At 41.1% G+C, this 21858-nt stretch overlaps 2 protein-coding genes across 4 annotated transcripts in view; one reads left to right on the top strand and one right to left on the bottom strand.

The window, feature by feature from the left end:
* Positions 1-1244: 1244 nt before the first annotated feature.
* Positions 1245-2351, bottom strand: rprma (reprimo, TP53 dependent G2 arrest mediator candidate a). The gene has a single exon (XM_072397700.1). It carries the CDS (start codon positions 2123-2125, stop codon positions 1817-1819), a length of 309 nt encoding a protein of 102 aa, XP_072253801.1. The 5' UTR covers positions 2126-2351; the 3' UTR covers positions 1245-1816.
* A 2118-nt stretch (positions 2352-4469) lies between these two features.
* The window catches only part of galnt13 (polypeptide N-acetylgalactosaminyltransferase 13), a 34153-nt gene continuing 16764 nt past the window's right edge, over positions 4470-21858 (top strand). For all 3 annotated transcript variants that reach the window (XM_072397144.1, XM_072397146.1, XM_072397145.1), the window contains exons 1-7: positions 4470-4896; positions 8513-8805; positions 15715-15883; positions 17264-17430; positions 18554-18761; positions 19848-20018; positions 20862-20979. In XM_072397144.1, the coding sequence (XP_072253245.1) occupies positions 8664-8805; positions 15715-15883; positions 17264-17430; positions 18554-18761; positions 19848-20018; positions 20862-20979 (975 nt within the window). In that variant the 5' untranslated portion in view covers positions 4470-4896; positions 8513-8663. The remainder of the gene's footprint in view (positions 4897-8512; positions 8806-15714; positions 15884-17263; positions 17431-18553; positions 18762-19847; positions 20019-20861; positions 20980-21858) is intronic.

Raw genomic sequence — 21858 nt, 5'->3', positions numbered from 1 at the left:
ATAAGACAAATGTATTGATCTAAAGATTGTGTTGGTGACATTATATACAGATGCAATTTCTATATGTGTGAATGAGTATTTAATGTGATTTTCATTCTTTTTTTAAGAATCTCTCAAACTTGTCTATTTTTTTAACTCCCAGCTATTATATGGCACTGCAGGCTTAAGTTTGAAAAGGAACTGAAAAGCATCTGAGCGGCTGTCATTTTTAAACATCCATGTACTGGACAATTTTGGCAATGTCTGTTAATTTGTGTTTGTCTTAGAAAACAATACAACTGATGTAAAAGACTTCACGGCCTCAGCACACTGAACATGACAAGCTTCTTTGTTGCTCTTGCACTGGGTTGCATTATACTATTTTGTGCAGTGGTTGATATGATTTCATCGAAACAATCAGAGGTCCTGCCCACATTCCTGAATATGTTGGGGGGCCATAAAAGTGTTCAAATCCAAGTTATTAATGACCTATCAACTAAAAAACTGTCTTTTTACACGTAGATCATTATTAAAATAATCGATTGTATAATTTCTTTGAGCACAAACACAATGATGTCTCCGTGTAGTGTGGACAGTGTCACAAGACAGAATAAGTCCTTGTCAAACAGGACGCGTGGGTCAGGAAAGAGAAAACAGGAGGAGGGAGCAACTTTGATGAAGGTAATGTTAAACAATGTAGCTTAATTCTGTTTAACTGTGTGCCTGGTCCACAGGTGGGCAATGAGGCAGTAGTATATTGCCCAATGTCCTAATCCTCCTTGCACTGACAAGACAAGTAGGTTCTAAAGCTCCTGGGGAGCTGGCACCCAGGTGAGGCAGAGGCAAAGCAAGACAGATGTTTTGACAGAAGGAGGAAGGATGTAAAAGGCTGCAGTCAATCTTAAAACACCCACTGATAATGGGATATTATTTTTTTTCTTGTTAGACTGGAGTATTTGTTTTTGGATGAAATAATTTTAGTAGATTTTGATCTGACATAAAAGGGTAAATGGGGGGTGGGGATGGGGGGCATGATTGGAGAGCCATTACAACTTGATTTAACCCTCACTGCTCACACACCCTGTACATTTAGAGTCCTTACGACCATTTCAGTTTCTAAATGCATATATTAAAACCAATTTGTGTGTGGCTTGTGAACATTATTTCCATCATTCACACAATTTGCCTCTGAAGCAAACAGTTAAAAAAAAAAGAGAAAGAAATAAGGCGTGACAGAAAAATGAACTTCACTTAGGAGGAAAACACTTTAATTACAGAATGAATGTATTCAAATTAACAAGATACACGGCATGTTGGGCTTTCACCCGTACAGCTATTACCCGGTAATCCACTAAACAGAATATTTAATGCCTGTTGTATGGCAAAACATACAACATATAGCAATTATCAAACATTTACGTCTCCACCGCTTTTGCAATGCGAGAGGGCATTTAAAAAGCAGCAAATACAAAGACTTTGCCACTAACTTGACAAAGGATGCTGCTTGACAAACAGTGCAGTCACTTCAATTACAACAGTGCGAGGCTGAATACTTGAGAAAGAGGCTTTTAACACACTGTACCTCTTTGAGACGAACAGTCTCTGTTGGCATCAAACAGGCCACAAAAATAGGAGAACACCTGTGAACCTCGGTCTTCAGAAGGGTCCAGCTACCTTTTACACGGTACACCTTTCCTTTGAGATTTTTACATTTTTTTTTATTATTAACAGTACAAACATGGAAACGGGGCCGTGTTTGGGCTGCTGGTCACCGCACCGTCTCCTCGCTGTCTCCTCCCTCCGATTCCAGTGGCAACAATGTTCTTGACCTCGTCTTTCAGTAGGCTCCAACAATTACCGCCTCCGCTTCTTTTGACGGTCTTCTGTCCGTAACCAAAAAGTTTATCATCCCCTCCGACTTTATGAGAAGGTTGCAGCCCAAGAAAAATATGCCAAACACCACCGTCAGGGACAAAACGCACATAACGGCTATCTGGACCACCCTCATGATGAAGAGGCTTCTCTCATCCGGAGAGGCGGCCACAAAGCCATTATCAGTCACCACGGATGAAAAGTTGCAGCAAAATAACTCCTCCGTCTTGTTATATAGTCCGCTCTCTGTCTGGTTGAACCCGGTGTTATTCATCTCTACTTTTTCGAAATCAAACTTTCAGCGCGAGGGACGTGAAAGGCGGAGAGGGAGAGGCTCGATACCGCAGAAATGCTCATCAAGTGAGAAGTGGAGATAAGGAGGCGGCGGTGAGTTGAAGAAGTTGTGCGAGATCAGAGAGCGCTCTTGTGGAGTTTAAAAAGCCTCTTTGGCATCGCATTACTGAGAACCTCGTGCGCTGCGTTGCCAGTGTCAGAGCTGACTGAATCCACCGACCCAGCGGTTAAATAGCCAGACGGCACCTGCTCAGGCTGACACGACAAGAGCGCCACCATACGACCAAGCTGCAGGCTGACGCGTCATTGCTGTCCATGTAGTGCACGGGGGACATTTTGTGCAAGGCCCGTGTGCGTGCGCTTGCAGTCTGTTTTGTAGCTTTCGGTGTGTTTCCGTGTGTGTGCATGCATGCATTAATACACCCTGAGTTGCTGTTTCATTAAGCAGCTACACCTCAACAGGTTCCCTGTTGACCCCGTGTCAGATAAGTCAGTTTGCATTAGCCTGTATTGACATTTAGGGTCATATACGCCTCTGGGTCGAATGCTACAAGACTATCTGCATCCAGCTGTTCCCTGCTTTACAAAACATAAACGAACCAAACAACTCTTTGTCAGCAAGACTGCGGACTTAAGCCTACAGTGTGACATGCTGCAGTATTGTGAGTGCATGACACTGCAAATCTGTTTGAATAAAGTATTACTGCTATGTTTGTGTGTGCATGTATCTTTCCTCTGATTTAGCCACTGTAGGCTACAATAAAAGGTTTGTATTCTCGAGCTCAAGGTGCAATCATCCATCGACTTTCACCGACAGTTACATTGTTTCGCATCTATCCATTTCCATGTGCTCCGTGTGCACAAAAAATAAAAATAAAATACATTTTAACTGCACCGGCGGTGCTCAAGAAAAGCTTTCAGTTTTTGATTTTGTTTGTAATAATCTCAATTGGAAGAATTACACACACATTTTCCCACAACAGATGATTGTACTTGAAATTATCATCACTGTTAGCATGTCTCTTGTCCCTGAAATCAATGACATTGTGATAGTGAGAAATTCTGAAGAGAAAACTGAAGAATCTGGATTCGGGCAAATTTTGGTTTATTTAGACCTGCATTTCCTTGCTGTGGCATTCGAAAATGATTTCAGCGAAGTATTACAACAGCATTCTAAAAGAAAAAAATGTGGAAGAAATGCTCCTCTTGCTTTAATAAAATCCTCCAAAAAATATGACATAGCACACATTAAACGCGGAAATAACTGAATCCCAGAAATGTGTTTCACACAGGAAAACAAGCGGTGCAGCCTTGTCTTTAACAAAATATCAACACTCCTCTTGACCAGTTGTACAAAATCATGAGCATGAATGGTATGCACTGACATCTGGTGGATATTTCTAATCCGATGTGAACTAACACAGGGGCTTGTTTATCTTCGCACAATATGTACTTGTGAACAGAGTTAAGATTTATCTCACAGGAGCACAGCCGCCAGAATTTGCCAGCTGCTGCATTATAGCTGAGTTAAAAGAAACGGCAATAAAAGTGTCCCGTAAAAGGAGAGTTCAGATTATGTGGCTGTTTTTCAGTGACACAACGTCAAAGTTATCGCGGTTCCCTGAATGTTAAATAAATTCTAGGCTAAGATTTGGTCTGTAATTGCTGCCTCGCGGCATAGGAAACAGAGAGAGTCTCTCATCTTTAGCAGCAGATGGCAGCATTGTTCAGCGTGATTCACCAGAGGCCTGGTCCAGAGGGTCATGTAGAAAAGACCCAATGCACCGGGCAACACACACACACACACACACACTCACACATCTACGTACACACACACATTTCTTTTTTGTACAAGAGAAAAGGCTCACGGTCACTTAGACTCTGAAGTTATTACTTCATTATTACCGCTGACCTATGCAAAATTTAAAGAAATCATAACAACCTATAACCTTTTATGTCATAAATGAGAACTATATGTGACAGCTCTTAAAATATAAAAAGTAACTTGGTCGAATATATTACCCCTAGAGAAGAAGAAGAAGAAAGAAGAGGAACAAGAACATAAAAAGTACGATAAATAAAACTATTATGTATTTAATACAGTTCTAAAAATAACATTAGTTGAGCATTTATAAAACTATGTGATAATTAGAAAAGAAAAAAAAACAAAAACAAAAAACCCTTGAGCGTTCAGCATTTTACGTGCACGCGCCCACAGCCACCAGACGCCAGCGAGGTTCCACTTAAAGAGGATTCCGTGAGCGACGTGGCTGTCAGCCAATCAGAGAGGAGACACGCGACATATGCAGGTCGGTCTGAGCTGAGGTTAGATTGTGCAGAGTATTATCTCGCCTGTCGTCTTACCGTTACAATGTCCCCTCGGAGAACAGGTGCGTGGAAGGGCGTTTGTTTCTGAGAACGCGTGCTCTTTTAAAAGAATAGGGAAATCAACCCGTTCTCCTCGTGTCGCTCGGTTTACTGCGACACGCTCAATTGAAGAGGTAAAACCGTGTCAAGGAGTCCAAACAGGTACCATGAGATGCTGTACCGGACCAACAGTGTCACGCTGGATTCTGGACTACCCTTTTCGGAGATGGACTGTAACTTAGGGTGTCGTTTTGAGCTCTCAAGGCTAATAGTCTCAGTTTAAATAAGCCACCACTATTTTATAGTCTGCGTTTGATCATGTTCAACACGTTGCCGGATAGCAAGGCTGGAGCAGGTCACTGGTTCACTGCATCCATAATTTAGGTAAGAAAACAGTGTCCTCATTATCCGTCGCGTGCACACTTTGCACTGGAAAAGATAATGCAACAGTCCTGTCGTGCTCTCACCACAAAATGCCACGGTGACCATATTGTGGCTGAGATGATGGGTTTTGGTCGATTCAGGCTGCCATGTGTTGTATTTCCATGGTCTCAACTGAGAGGAGTGATCATTGGTTAGCTGTTGTTGCTACACTCTCATTCCAGTCACATCTGAACACTAATAATCTCAAATCAATGTGGACCTGCTGTGTTCAAATACATTAAAGCCTGACAGAGCCTACTTGTGTGCACAGATCGCACTGCTGAGAACTGTGAGTTATATGTCTTTTGCTAAGTCTTTTACAAGGTAGTAAATATATGTATTTATTACTGTTTTGTTTACTACTTGGAATAAGCCACAGCCATCGGCCTAACGGGTTTACAGAGATCAGCTCCATAATCACCTCCTGTTCCTGGGAGGGTTGGGTAAAGATTAGCATATTTCAGCACTGGTGCCAATGACACCTCAGTTCTGGTGCTGCTAAACAATGACAGTATGTATCACAGTGTCAAACCTAAACACACGCAGACCAAACATTTAGATTCCAACCAGATTTCCATCCCTTAACTACAGGGACACACCGGAAAAAAGTCTGACACTCAGCTTTCATTTCTGCTGGGCTTATCAGGAGAAGTGGGCGTGTGAACTAACAGTCACAAGTGTTTGTCTGAGCTGGATTGGGTCTGAGCATGTGAATGACAATGCTTTAATCTTTGAAGTGCCTATGAGCAAGTGCCATGTGAACATGCTGTGTGATGGCTTTGGTTTGTATTGATGAGCGAGGAGGAGGAGGAAAACGAAGCATGCAAAAACTACTTGATCGCATCTCTGATGTTTTCCTCCTTGTAATAGTTGCACTGTCAAGTCTAGATGAGAGGTGTGTCCAATTATTCCAGCGTGGAAAACAATTTGTTCAGCACCCACTCATTAGGATACAGTGGAAGCGCTCCTGTTGAATGAGAGAAGAATGTGTAATCGTAACTCGTAGCACTGCATCAGACGTTTTACAACAAAGAGTGCCGCTGACGACTCAATTATCTGTCACTTGAGAAAGCAGCCAATAATGCTGGCTAGTTTACGCTTTAAGGATGGGAGAAAAGTGTCTTGTTGAGGTTGTTGAGATGCATTTCTAGAGCTCAGCACTGCGGACAGGAAATGTTCATCTGTGCAGATGGTTGGACTAATTGAGTCAGACTTCTCGGGGTGAGACTTGAGCAAGCAGCTCGTAGTGTTGCTGGTGGTACCCACCACTATTTACCACCGATGCACCAAAGCAGATGGTGAAAACTGCAAACACTCGTCATGAGCCAGATTGATGTGTTTACAGTGGGAGTGAAGGTGAGGGGCTACTTTCAGACTGCAGAAGTCATCGAGGAGTGTTCGGAAATCATCCACTGCGCTGTGATCTGTATGGCGATGCCGCTAAATAGAGGCTGCCGTAGTTTTTGAGCAAGATAAGAGTGAGCCCATGACTGCGGTACTGGCCTCTCTGATGGACATTTAGACAGGGAGCGGAGAGTCTGTGTGTGTTTGTGGAGTGAAAAATCATTAGCGTGCTGCAAGTGAAAGGTATGGAAATGAGTCAGAATTCCTGCAGGAGATGCTGCAGGTGTTTTCCACTTAATTAATTATGCTTAAACTCACAGAAATTGGACGATTTTAAGTGAACGTCCCACCAACTACAGAACATCGGGTTTTTGTCCCAGTTCACATTAATATTTACAATTTGACACATTTCTTATGTCAGAAAGGGAAAAACAAATCTGAGAATATCAGCGCCATTTTTTTTTCTCTGCTAAAAAAAACCTCCACAGTACTTACAGTCGTGCTTCTTCCTACGACCCAAGGAGCAGTTTGTGAAGCTAAAGTCAGCTTTGACAGTGGAGCAGCGAACCAGCTGGGGTCGATCTGCGAAAGGATTGTTATATCCCTGCTTTGGATGCAAAAACATGGAACAATTGGCTGCGTTTTTTCTGTTTGCCCAGCATGGAGCCATTTCTGCTGCTCAGTCGGCCATGGCAATATGATTTTGTGATCCTTTTATTCAGGATCCTACACTCTATAGGGTTTGTTAACTTACTTGAGGAGTGAGAAGAGTATTTTTGACAAAGGTGGAAAAGGAGAAATGTGACTTTTGCCTCTGCCAGACATTAAAATGATTGGAATGACTGCATTCACTTTTGTGTTTACGTCTGCTTTCACCTGGTTAGGTTTAGGCATTGGGGTCACAAAGAGATCTTGGCTTGCCTGATAACACACCTTTTCCCATACTCGACTACATGTTACATTTTTTTTCAATTCTGACTTTAAAGGTCCATCCCTATTTGCAAAGACAGAAAGACCTGATCCAGACACAAACTCACTTCCTTTCTAAATACATTACTTAAAAAAAGGTTTGTATCCATCTGCATGAATGCAACGATTTTTGATTTGTGTGTATTTCCAATGAAGGAGGGTTTGCATCTACACAAACAAATCTCTTTTTGATATATTCAGTTTTCTTTATTTTTGCTAATGAAGGGCTTTAGCGGCTTTTATATGTCCCGCACCACAACATTCCAGGTTGCAGTAGACTGTTGGTCTTCTTTGTTTTGTTTACTACGAGGTGTAAGATGAGTGTGCTGCACAGTGGGATGTGATGTGTTTTAAAGCCAGTAGCTCTGTTATTGTCAAAAATACTCTTTGGTCATCTTTGCATTTCATATTGAAGCTCAAAGATTTTCTTGCGTCGTTCCATTTTCATAAGCTTTTCAGCCAACAAAATCCTATATTTCAGTCTTGTGGAAATCCTGTTTAATAGAAAATGATGTTGTGATTTATCATAAATGTCGTGAGGAATAAATTTCATTCCAGTGAGATTTTTACACCAACTCGGGCTGGTGTGAAAGCTTCCCTGACGTTCTTCGCAGCCCTGGGGTTAGCATCTAAACGGGAAGTTAGCGTTCAGTCATCCTACCTCTGGTAGATCAGTCTTTTCTCACAGGTAGTTTAGTTCAGAAGTTTAGTTCGAATGAGAGCAGCAAAGATGAGGAAATGGTGAAAATTAGCGGGTCAACGATACAAGTATTGGGAGAAACGTCCGTCAAGAATCACTCCAGCTGCAGAAACTGCAGTAAAACAACGTGTTTGAGATGGTTTATACCACCAGAGCTCTGACAAGTACATTCTGAGCTGCTAGTGGCCCGTTTTGTTCCCACTGTAACTGAGTCGTAACTAGGGAAGCACCAGTCAAACTCTTGTCCTTTGGATATATTTCTTAATGATTAATTGCATGTAAACGATAGCGAGATCATTTACTCTGTGATGATACCGGTGAGGCGGCTGTTTTTGATGTGGATCCATCATGTCTGCTAGATGCTTAGTAAAAATTTATTTGAGACTAAATTTGGGATGAATAATATTTTATTTGCATATTTAAGCATAATAATTTTTAAAGTCTGCGATTTAAAAAAGAAAAAAATAGTGTAGTTTAAAGGAAGCCCAGAACAATTCTGAGGGTTTGATGCTATCTTTAAACATGCACTATTGTCTTCTCTTTTGTATTTCCTCCTCTCTGAAGGATGATGCCTCCCGATCAAACCTGCCTGGTCTCGCCCCTGTTTCCTCGCCTCGTCTCCGGAGTTCAGACGCCTCACGAGCAGCCCGAGCGCTCCTAAGCTCTCCCTGCCACCTTCCTTGTTCGTCTGCCTGGCTGACATTCCACAGACGTGATGCGACGCTTTGTCTACTGCAAGGTGGTGTTGACCACCTCATTAGTGTGGGTGCTGGTTGATGTGTTCTTGCTCTTGTACTTCAGCGAGTGCAACAAATGTGATGACAGAAAGGACCGCTCTCTGCTCCCTGCTCTCCGAGGTGAGTCCACCACAGTGTCCACAATGGCACTCCCACAGCTTTCATTTAGTGACTAGATTTGAGGAGGCGGAACGTTTCATAGGTGATTAAGTCTCACACGGATTCATTCCACCGCCGCTTTCCTGTTGCCTCTCTTTAATGCTAACTGGATTTAGAGTTCAGCGGCTTTAGCAGTTATTTAAGGGAAATGAATGGAGCAGAAAATTAAGTCTAGTTCCATTTGGGATTTGCAGAAAGAAAGTCCCAATTGGTACAAGAAAAGCGATTTATTTTTTATATATTTTTTTGATTTCTTTAAATTAATTAATGAATTCATTTTTTTTCATCCGTCCCTGCCTTTTTGAACAACTTGATGAATTGATTCATAATGATTCGTGACGCATATTTGAGCGGGTTACTCCTGAGAGAAACTTTGAGACCAGACCAAGTGCGTTTCTGTTGCTGCATGTTTCTGCTTATTATTGTCAGAAAACCAACATATCCCCCTGCCATTTTTGCAACTCTTTCCGTTTCTCATGTGAGGGTAAATAATGTCCCTTTTCCCATGGTAACAGCGCCACTTAACAGTAATGTGCTGAAGAAATGTTTGTCCATTTCCTTGAAATGAAGTCATCTTAAAGTCTATACATTTTCCCACCTTTCTTCTAAATCACTGCATCCTGTTGGTCTGTGTGTGTGTTAGCTTTTCTGAGATTATCCAGCCTTATTGTAAGGATAGGTCCTTTACTCATGCAGGCCAAACCAAGCCATAATTCTGTTTGAAGAACAATGCAACCTTATGTTTGTAAGAGCAACTGCTTGGGAATTGTAAAGATGGTAACATTTCACCAACTGAGGAGTGGCTGTAAGAATTTTGTGGCTTGAAAACGTCTTCTGCTCTGTTGTAGAAGAGCTGAGTCGTATTTCCTTCCTTCCGGATAGGCTGACATGTCGATATGTTACAGGGTTTCACTGTTATGGGTTTGTTTTCAAATGTTATTCAGCGTACCTGTTATTAGTATTTGTTTGTATAAAGTTACCCTTTTAAATAAGAAACTTGATTACATCATAATTTGTGCCAGCAAAACTTAGTTTTTAGATTATTTAATGAATTCTCATTTTTGGTCATAATGGGCTGCAAATGAGTCAGTTGCTTTTAGTTATTAGTTGCATTTGTAGGGTATGAATTAGTATCCAAAGACATGTGGAGGGTAACCATAATGTATGTTAAAATTCATATTTTTGGTAAAGATTGATCTGATCGGCATCAGTATGTGTTCCAGATTCAGCAGGCATTGTAGATGCATGTCGTGGTTGCAGTGTGTGTTAATACAGTGTTTTGTGTGGCCAGCAGCACTGTAAATTTGTCAAATATGTGCTATATTACATCTAAAGCAACTAGATGATCATGTACTGTGCATTTTGATTCTACTACTGATATCTAAAAACATTTCCAATGGGAAACTCCATTGTTTTCCATCCCTAAACCCTGACGACTGATACACCCCTTGTCATTGTTTTAGCTGTGTTTTTGTGTGTATACACAAGCGAGTACCTGAGATCAAATTTGCACAGTTCCTCTTTAGCGGAGCTCATTTTCCTTACTTGCCTTGAAGAAAGCAGGTTTCTAAGTTTCTAAGAGGCTTACTAATCTGCTTTTAAGGTTAAAAAGAGGCAGAGCTGCCAGCTACTCTGGCTTCTTACCATACACAGGTTTAATGCGAGGTCGGAGCTAGCTTGCTCTATGGATGGGTTCAATCTGCTGATTTTACTAAATATGTCATCGTCGTTTATTGCAAGTACACTGCAGGCGTTAAGTTTAATGTTGTTCATTTCAATCAGTTCAAACCTGATTGAGCCAGTGTCTCATCTGACACGCACGGATTCATATTTCCATCTTTGTTGGGAGTCCGTTTGTTCTTCATTTGGAACCCCAATAAACCTAACAGCAACTGCTGGTAATTTCATAAAAATGTTAATTTCATAATTCCTATTTTAGGTCACACTAAAGCAGTTGTCAGGCAGTAATACTCTGTGCCAACAAAATGCCACTGCATTACAGTTTGTGGATAACTTAAAGGGATATTGTAGACGGTGGTGAGATGCCTCTGTTTGGAGAATCGGGGAGGGAATCCGACAGAGGAGCCAAGGTAACAGCTACTGAGAAATGGGCCACAGAAGAGCAAACTAAATAACTAAAATAACTCAAACCTGAAGTTTTAAGCGTGGATCGAGCAAACGGTATATAAAAAGATGCTAAGTGAGTGTGATTTCCCAGGCTTTTCACTTTTTTTCGAATGAGTCGTAGTTGGTGTTTTGGGTTTAGATCGGTACAGCTGTCAGTCACAGCTGGTAAGCGGCAGCGACCGTGCATGCAGTGACACAGAGAAACGGTTCTTCAGTTGAGAAAATAGCGACAAAGTAAAAAAAACTGTGATGCATCGATGATGTGGTGTGAAATTCACTCTATCTAGCATGTGCTCAGAGCACCGGGAAATTTCTGAAGTTTGAGTTGTTTCAGATGGAAATTATTTTACTCACAGCTTGGCTCCTCTTTCAGTTTTCATAAGTTGTTAAAAAAGAAAAAGAAAGGACAAACTAAAGGTCTCAGCTTGCTAGAAGTAAAGCAGTAGGAGAAAGCTCACCTTTGCTCACGCCTACGATGTGACTTTAATGTATGTTTTTTCCAGTTTTTTTTCTTTTCCTTCATCCCGCCGCATACATTTTAGACAGTTTATCAGTAAGGTCCTGGTGCTTATCACCAGGTGGATAATGGCCTTTTAAAGTATGTCCACCTTGGGTTCCTGATTAGCAAAGGCACGCGCTGACTCACGTGGGCATTTTTCAGTTTTACCATCGTCCTTAATGCTCATTTGCTCCCGGCTACTGTGTTTATGCAGGACTTTATGTTTGCCTGACATGCGGTGGGGAACGTCTTACTATGCAGTTGATTTGAACAGGGAAACGACCTGGAATGGGATCACGTAGCTACAGGTTTTTGCCTACAGTCTTTTGAGATATTTTTTGTCATAAATAATTCATATTTGTTATATTTGCAGATTTAACCTTTTGCCATCACAAAGCCCTTGTGAGCGGAAATGAGAGTTGTGCAGCTGATCTTCTGGTGTAGTAAAAAGACTTTTGATTCAGAATTTTACAGGCACCAAAATTCTGCAGGGATTCTTTTAGTTAATTACAAGGAAATAACTGTATTTATCAAATCTATTAGGATTGTGTTTGGTTGTTTACCCAAGTGTATGTTGTGGGTGTTTTAAAGACATTAACTGTAGAATCTTGCCGTAATTTGATGTTTTTCCCTCAGTGGTTCTTTCCTTTACACTTGAAAATGAAAAATGAATCCTATACCATTATATGATTAAATGTAGTCTGCATCTGATTGTTTAATGAAAAGCATTACCATATAACACCGTGTGCTCACAGCTCCACTGTTGCTGTATGCCACTGTCTTACAGAATCCTGTTGCATTATGAGTAATGTAATTTTTTAAATGACCACAAAATTCTGAATCAACATTAAAACAATTGAAACAACATTAAAGTTTTGCTTAATCTGCAGTCCAGGAGGTGTTGGAGCATAGCCAGTCAGAAAACTGTTGGACAAAAAACACCTTTATCCATAATTTCCATCTCTTGCAGTCAGAGCGTCACTTAATTTTCTTCGCTTGTGCGCAGGAAATAATCATTCCGCCAATTAGATGTCTCTTTCTGTGGATTCTAATGTGATGCCATGTTGGTTTCATTAATCTTTCAGTCACACAATTGATGCTACATTTAGATGTATTTTTAAGATGAGAGAAAAAAAGATTTTCACTGGAATCATTGTTCATTAGCCTTCCTAGCAGCCGAGGCTTTGTCATTTTCTTCAGACACAAGCCTTTTTAGATAAACTTGCAAAACAATTTCTGATCCCGTTTCTCTTTGAATCTTTCTTCGTAATGTGAGAAAAATCCGCCTTTTGTTGTAATATCCAACCACTAGCTTGAACAGTAGATCAGATCGGTACAGGTTTATGGTTTCACTGGTCGGCTGCGGTTTAGAGGATCAGCTTCTGTGATGTACAGTGTAATGCACGCTGTGTCAGACTCAGAGGCAGGAAGCAGAGCAGAGCCATGAAGGAAGGAGGAGGGGGTAATGGATCGAGCCTAAGCAGGAGCCTCCAACTGTGCACCACTACATAGGGAAAAAAAATGAGAGTGAAAATAGCTGCAGGATGTTTGAGGCCATGTGATGAAGAACTCAGCACAAAATCTCCATGCAGATGGTTGTTCACCTTGAAAGTCCAGCTGAGGGTATCATGAAGCTCAAACAAGATATTTAAGTATTGAAATATAGTATAGAGAGGGCTCACATTTAGCTCAAACGTTGTTTGGAAAGTGCTCTTCAACTTTAGTATGGTTTTAATTTCAAGAGATTGAAAGAAACGGGGAAAAACTAACTAAAAGATAAAGAAAATGTTATCTGCAGATCGTTAAGAGCCAGTCTGCGTCTTCTACTTGTAAAGTATCTGGACATCCTTTCAATAATTTGTCTTCATTTACTTATTGGAGCTTGAAAAAGAGGTCAAGAGCTGTCATTAAGGATCGTCTGCCAGGGGCATTTCAGAACTTGACTGACTCTTCAAGCGTTGCTGACTCCTTTAAGAAGCTGGCAGAGGATCTGAAATGAAGCTACGTGACGTCTCCAAAGAGGAGGAGGACTGTGCAAAACTGATTTCCCCCCTTTTTGTTCATAGCTAGTCTGAGGGATCATCAAGAAATGGCAGGTAAGGGGAACTGCAGAGGTCAAACAAGAAAACCTTGCATCAAACATACACTTCTACTATGCTGAAAGGCAAAGGAAATCCAGCTGCCTCCTCAGAAATCATATCAAAAGTATACAAACTAACTCCTGAATAAGCTGGAGTCTTTCTGGTAGGAAGTGCTCTGGACAGTTAAAGCTCAAATTGACCTTTTTGACCAAAAAGGATACAGAAAGATAAAAGTAGGGCCTTTATATTAATGCTTAGGGGTTGCATGTCAGCCAGTAAAGAAGAAAACATTCCATGAATAGAGGGAAGACGTGGATTCCACTTAACATTGGTCTCAGTCTGAATGTAAGAACAGCAGAGATTCAACAACAGGGAAATAACACAAAACATAGTTTAAGCTTCATTATGACCTGTGTGGTAGATCTGAAGCTCGGTACATGTACAAGACAGTCTGAATACTTTTTAGCGCCCTTTTGATATGCTGCACATGCTTCACTGCCAAAGTCAGCAAAACGTGTAATTTTCCAGAGCATGCTCAAACATCTGCATTCGACTGTGTAAGTGATTGTGTTTGAGAGGACTCATTACCGCCTCAATGTGATGGAAAACCTTTGGCCGTTAATACTTGCGATAAAGCTCCGGGCAGGGACAGATGAATTAGGCTGATTGACCCGAGGACAGGCCGAGGCACAGTTTGATACTTAACTTAGATAGTTGTGATCGTGTTTTAATGATTCTGTGTCCGAGGGGGAAAAAGGATTTTTTTTTTTTTTAGCTTTTTCTGTTCCATGATAAAGGTTTTAATCATTCATCGATAGAAAATACTGAGTGATGATTGTGTAGCAGTCTCAACAAAGGAGCGTAAATCAGTTCTAAATCAGAGTTTAGTTTAGTCTGCAGATTACTGAAGGTCACCAGGATGAAACAGAGGACTGTTGGAAAAAATATGCAATAATTCCTCAAAGCAAATTCACAGGACTTATCAACAGTTACCTGAGATGCTAGTTGCAGTTATAGAGGCGAGAGTGTTGGATGCAGCCATCCATCTGAGCGGCTCAGCATTAGTTTCGCCACCATTTCATGAAAAACCGTGCTGTCATTGATTGCTTGACATTTTCCTTGAGGCTGGCACCCCTTGATGCGTGGTTTTCCTTACATATAGCATGATGGATTGGAGCGGGCTGAAAATGTGTCTTGATGGACACTTTGCTCAATCATCCAGCTGAGCTCTGGAGCCGTGTCCATCAGATGTAAGCCGGTCTTCAGATGCAGCGTGTCAGCAGCAGTAAAACAAAAAAAGAGCGGGATCAGCCGAGGTTAATAATACGCTCGACATCAGCCCATTTCCACAAAGGGATGTGGGGAATCCTCTTAACTGGAGGCCACGCAGCTAATGGGTCCTGTGCCCCCCTCCTTTTAGTGGAAATCACTGCCTCTGTTTTAAGAGATTATTAGTGAGGAGCGAGGGGGCGAGCGCAGTCATAAATCCATGGGAGGTTATTTACCTTTGGTGAGGGGAGCTGACGACTGTGCTGCAGCAGCTGTGCTGACCTGCTGATGTTCTACATGGTTTCACTGTAGAATAAGGGAACCTCTCCAAGAAAAATGTAGCAACTGGATAAAATCATTAGGCTTTTTAAAGCACTTTATCTGTTGGTACTTTCTTCCAAATCTACAAATTCAAAACCCTCCAAGAGATTATCTTTGAAATTAAATATAGCTGCCAGACTGTACATTGCCTAATACCCAGTCAGCCTGAGCCAGAGCAGAGGAGAGAGCTTATGCAGGGTGCCTGCAACTGTTTGTGTTCAAGGTTTTAAGCTGTTTCACATTCGCCAATGTTAGAGGAAAAAAACCGTCAGATTTCAAATGAACAAGCCTTAAAAACCCAAGATGGTTGTCACGTTCTCTACATGTTCTGGATTATTATGATATAAAGGTATGACACGCTTTTCACAAATTGTATTTCACAGACTATTAAGTGTTTAACTGCTTCTGCCAAAAGAGGTGACACAAAACTCCTTTCACCTTGTTTTTTTTGTTTTTTTCATTGATAGATTTTTGCTTGTGCAATGTGATTTTTTTATTATTTTTTTTTCACAGTACAGCTTGGTGTTAATTTTCCTCCCCATTAGTGAGAGCACCGCCTTTGTTGTGTTACAGCCGTGATATCCCGGAGCCACGACGGTCCAGGCGAGATGGGCAAGGCAGTGAACGTCCCCAAAGACAACCAGGAGAAAATGAAGGAGCTCTTTAAGATTAATCAGTTCAATCTGATGGCCAGTGACATGATCGCTCTCAACAGGAGTCTACCAGACGTGAGGTTGGATGGGTGAGGAAGCTGTGCCCGGGCACAAGGGCTGTGAATTAGATTACTGTAACCTTTTGAAAAAACAACAACTCACACACACAACCATCAACGCTGTCTTCACTCTGCACTTGGCAGCTGTGGGGGGGTGTAAAACTTAATTTCAACTCCATTGTGCAAAATGGGACATATATTAGTAAGCAAAACTCTGCTGTCAGCTGATTTCAGCTCCTAGTCTTTCCATTTCTCTCCATATAAATAAAACAACAGCTTTATTGCAGAGCACAGCTTAGCTTTGCAAAATTTCAGCCACTCTGCAGTGAAAATGATCCAGAAGCGTGCAGAATTGCCAGGCGTTGCCTCTGAAGGGCAATAACTATTTTTCTTAAAGGCAGCCTGCTGGCCTAGTTGTGTCAGTCAGTGCTGTCACATTGAAGAGACAGGAGTGAGCTGGCAGTGCCCCCCCCCCTCCGTCACTCCTCACCTCCTCCTCCTGCAGCACAGGCTACTTTTGCTGTCCAGCTCCTCTTCTGTAACCTACCTAATTCCTTACTCAATAGAGTCCTTTACAGCGCCGTCCCGCGCTTGCCACGGTCTCACCGTAAGGCTTTCACAGACATTACATCAAGCCAAGGACATGCTGACATCGCTGTCAACACAGATTTGACTTTTTCCACTTTCTCTGGAGATATTTGTCAGTAAATCCTCTGTGACAACATTTCTGCACTGACGGCAGCACCGGAGAACAGCAGGATACTCCCATCTCTGTTCTCAGACACCATAATGAGCCGCTTCATGAATCCAACGGGATAGTTTGAGACAAGCACATCTAGACTGCACATATGCAGACTGCACATTTAGCTTTAAGCATAAATATAATAGAAATATTAGTTGCAGCTGGATTTAGTTCGGCTGCTAGCACTAAGGATATTCCCAGATGAGTTTTAGTAGATTTCTTTTATTGAGTGAATGAATGATTGAAAAATGAAGGCAGATAATTAATGCTGCCTGTTTTCAAAACATCTACATTTAATGTTGTACTATTTAATATTGATCTTCGGCCATCGCTGTCTGATATTTTATGAAGTTCAGTGATAATTTTATAATTAAAATTCATATTGCTGAGAAATAGATAATTACTTTAATTCTTTCTAAGGTCATAAGCGGAATTAAATCTTAATATCACATCAGCAATGAGGGATGTTATGTAAAAACAGTCAATAATTTATTGGCCATTAGGATTATATTATCAGAGAGGGCGAATTCTTTCTTCAGGCGATCTGCTCACATGTTCAAGGAAAGATCTAGAACTCATGCTCTAAGACTCTATAGCTCTGTAAATCTGCATGCTCTGTCTTCGGCTAAATGTTGACGAGCTCCCTTTTCTCTCTGTTGCTCTGCCAGCTGCAAAACCAAAGTGCACCCTGATGACCTGCCCACCACCAGCATTGTCATCGTGTTTCACAACGAGGCTTGGAGCACCCTGCTGCGCACCGTTCACAGTGTCATCAACCGCTCTCCCAGACACTTGCTCGTGGAGATTTTGCTCGTTGACGATGCCAGTGAGCGAGGTTGGTAGATGGCTGCTGTGGCTGATAATCGTCTGACAAAATGTACACAGCAGGTTTAAGTCAAGCATGCAGTATGTATATTTCAAAATAAAGCCAGATGATGATTTTATTTGATAGGATTTGCAATTTATGGAAAGAAAAATACGCAAGCTACACTGGATTTAGGGCAGCAGTGTACAGTTATTTTGTATTTTTTTCCACATCACAGCATGGAGAGATTAAGTGCCGTTAGCATCCACGCCTTTTCAGATTTTGTCTGGGCTTTTTACTATGGGAACGAAATCCTGAAAAACTAAATGCCAGACCCACTGTTAAAGTATAATAAGTGATACTGTATCTCATAAAAGCTATACCATTAATCTGGGTGATGAGTCTGTATTTTCCCTGCTGTTCTGAGAGGGATTGTCACATGTTGCAGTCATCAGATGGGATGACAGGCTCTAGCTTTTCAAGATGGAAGAAATGATTACATTTAGCTTATTTTTCTAAAAAATTCTACAAATAAGATAAATTTCCTCTCTTATCTCAAATAGAGATCTTCACTAAATGCTTATGGTCCTGTGAATCGTAAACATTTCACACAAATACCACCCTTATATAAATTTTTTTGACTTGAGTTGTAGATATAATCTAGATTCCTGATTGGATCATTCTCTCAATCCATAAATTCTTGCTTGGCAGGGTGTCAGGCCACACAAAGAGACATTAGTACCTCTTGGCTGTTGGTGAAAGCTGCCCAACAACTATTGTGTGTATTTTTTCCTGTGCTGCTTTAGCTAAATAATGATAGTGGGTTAAACTCATCTGTTCCCTATAATTGCTGCTTATTTCAACAGACGGCATCATTTGGTTCTAACTTTGCTGTGGATCAAAAGATTAAGGGACATGCGAATACAAAATGTGTTGCTTTTTTGTTACTACTTCGTCTGCTATTTTTAATCCTAATTTATCAATAAATTATTTGGTTAAAGAATGTTAAATAAGAATAGTGATGATACTGATATCAATTATAGAAAAATGACTGCTATAATTCTACATTTGCATAATTAAAGTAGTTATTTCAGCTCCTGCAGCATTGCACTAAAGCTTGACCCCTGCTGCACGGCTCCTTGTTTTGTTTCAGACTTCTTGAAGAAGAAGTTAGAGAATTACGCGCGGACTCTGGAGGTGCCGGTGAGGATCCTCAGGATGGAGCAGCGTTCGGGTCTGATCAGAGCCAGGTTGAGGGGGGCAGCGGCCACCACAGGTCAGGTCATCACCTTCCTCGACGCTCACTGCGAGTGCACAATCGGTTGGCTGGAGCCCCTGCTGGCTCGGATCAAAGAGGACAGGTAGGGGCCAAAATGAACAAACACTGGAAATGACAGGAAGTGACGAACATATGGTACTTTTTAGGGGCAATGGTGCATAGCCTCTCATTGTCCGGCATTTTAATCTTCACACGGAGTCTTTAATCCTGCTTTATCATTACGGGAGTTTTCACATTTCACTAATGTTCATCATCAGGTGCTTGAACCAAAGCTCTAATTGAATACTGATGGAACACCGAACTATCAGTCTAACACTTCTGAGACAATTTTCATTCTGCTGTAGACGCTGCCTCAGAGGAAACACTAGCTTCAGGTGTCATTGCGTTAATCCAGCTCCAGATAATGCTCGTCAGCACAAATGTGTGGTGCAATGTTGGAGCAGGATGTTTTCTTCATCGTGGTACCTTAAATCAATGTTAGAAATGCAACATAAAGGACAAGTATTACTCTGATTTGTTTTAGTTTAGTTTGTGTTTTTATTCCTGTTTTGAAAATGTTCCAAATATTAAAGTTATTTATCTGAACAGCGATACTTTTCTGGCTTTAATTGCATGAAAGATGTACCGTCTGTATTAAATATACATCCCATCTGCTGCGTGAACGAGAGTGTCAAAAAAGGAATGGATGATCGTGGATGGGTTAATAATGACACTCATGTGATCCGTATCTTATTTGAGGTCAGACACATTAATTGTCTCACTGGACGAAATTGGTATCATATGACTCAGAATATTATATTATAGAGCCATTACACGTCTGTTGAAGGCTGCTGCAGGTGTATTGATGTCTTATGATGTCTGGGCACAGAGTATTTTGATGAAGCAGAACGTATGTTGTCTGTAAAGTTGTTGCTGTGTGCTTTCAGGATATTTTGATATTGAAAATCGCTGGAGAGATTTTTTACTACTAAAGATTTGATGAACATACAGTTGATTGCAACTCATTTTGAATGATATACAGTCAGTGACTAAGCATGATGAGAAAGCATCGCACGTTTCTAGGATGCGTTTTACTTTTGTGGAATTATGATCAGTGCATGTGCACAATGCAAGCTTTCGTCTATTCTTTTTCTCAGAGCTGCTTGTTCTGACACCTTGTGTTTTTCAGGACTGCAGTGGTGTGCCCCATCATCGATGTCATCAGCGATGAAACGTTTGAATACATGGCAGGCTCTGACATGACTTATGGTGGCTTCAACTGGAAGCTGAATTTCAGATGGTACCCTGTTCCTCAGCGAGAGATGGATCGCCGAAAGGGGGACAGAACACTTCCTGTCAGGTACACAAAGAATATATTTCTTTTTACACACACACACACACACACACACACAGTTAATGATACCTTAATTTGTTGCTTTTGTAGCCGGCTACAGAGAAAACATTCATGGTTAAATTTCTTTGCAAGAGCGTGCCATTTTGTCTGCAGCTACGTATAGATAATCTCCATCCAGCTAATGCCTTTTGTAGTGTAAGTATTTGTGTTTTCTAAAATAGAAAACTAGAGATTCTGGTTACAGTCGCCTTTTTCTGCCTCACCAGAGTGGGTAGATATCTGTATGCAGATCACTCCCATCAACAATGTCCTCAATTCAGGGTCGGCTGAGTTAAAAGATAAAAATAATTACCCCTCTGAGGCTTTGTTTCAAGTCTTGGAACAAATTGGCCTTTTATTGTATTCTGAATATCCCCCTGAGCTACAATATGATTCTAACAGTCTTAGCATGAATGCAAAGCTCCTTGTAAGAATCCTGCCATCTTTAGGTCCGTTTTCTGGTTTGATAAACATGTTAACGCAGTTTCCAGCATTGCCTCCTTCCAACTCGAATTCCTTTCCGACCACAAAATAAAAAGGACTCCTGTCTCTTAAAAGATTTGGAGACTGCAATTCCTGCTTGTTTCCCTCGTCGCCCGAACCGCTGTAAGTCTCTCTGTGTTGGAATCACAGAGAAACAAGACGAGTTAATTTTCTGTAGCCTCCTGTTAGCATTGATTTATTCCACATTTTGATTGTTGTGTGTTTTAATTCATTCACAGTTATAATTTATCTATATATACATGCCCTTATAAGTGTGACTCTATGGAGGAAATATAGATTTCTGTACTGTTTCTTGCTCCTCTCCAGGACTCCCACGATGGCTGGAGGATTGTTTTCCATAGACAAAAAATATTTTGAAGACATTGGAAGCTACGACCCAGGGATGGATATCTGGGGGGGAGAGAACCTGGAAATGTCTTTTAGAGTGAGTGACACTCTAATTTCCTTACATATATTCATGTTTTCCACACTTGCAGCCTTTGTTTGCTTGAATCATCCCTCTGCTGTTCGCCACCTGATGTGCATATGGCAGCCGGCTTTTGGGAAGGCGTTGGTGGGGTTCCTTTCCAAGCTGAAAATCTCAAAGGGGTGTTTTTGTAGAGAATTTCCCACTAAAAATGGGACACACTGTGAAAAATGTCTAAAAATGAAAGAATAAAAAAACACGTGGCCTAAACTGTTTTGAAGGGACTGAGTCACCTTGGGAACAGCGCATTACACTAAGCCTGGAGAGGAGCAGCCTCACCAATGACAACCAATGTTTGCCCTTGCCCTCAGTGGCTTTTTTTAAAAAAAAAATGTAATCCTTCCTCTGAATAGCAAATTACTTCATATAGTGTATGCATTAAAAACTTTTCTTGACTGCTTTTAAGGTTTTTCAGTCAGCAACTCCTCCGACCCTCAAACTGCCGCAGCACAGTCAGGCTCCATAGCAACGATTGCTCCCCTCTTCACCTCCTGCTTCTTGGCAGTGTGATGTAAAATGCATTATTACCAGCGCGCCAGCACAGGAAAGTCAAACCAGACGTTTAAAAAAAAAAAAAAAAGTCACATTGTACAATAGAGAAAGATTCACCTGCTGCTGATGGGTCTGCAGTATATTTTGGCGAGGGCTGGAATGTAATAGATTATCGTTCTGCACTGAACTTTCTACCTTTATGTGCTTACAGAACATTATACTTCTCATATTTGATTGCTGTTAATATCGACTAAATTAGTTTCTTACTATAACTTACGATGTTAGAGGTGGAACAGGCTGCCAATAAAAAAGTGAAACTGGCATTTACAGACAGTTCTATAAGCT

Source organism: Leuresthes tenuis, unplaced genomic scaffold, assembly GCF_036924035.1.
Source record: "Leuresthes tenuis unplaced genomic scaffold, fLeuTen1.0.hap1 SCAF_12, whole genome shotgun sequence".
In the NCBI taxonomy this organism is placed as follows: domain Eukaryota; kingdom Metazoa; phylum Chordata; class Actinopteri; order Atheriniformes; family Atherinopsidae; genus Leuresthes; species Leuresthes tenuis.
The sequence above is the reverse complement of the archived record's forward strand: the minus strand, read 5'-3'. Positions and strand labels throughout refer to the sequence as shown.

Coding starts and splice junctions, on each gene's coding strand:
- rprma (XM_072397700.1), bottom strand. CDS start 2,125: ATGAATAACACCGGGTTCAACCAGACAGAGAGCGGACTATATAACAAG.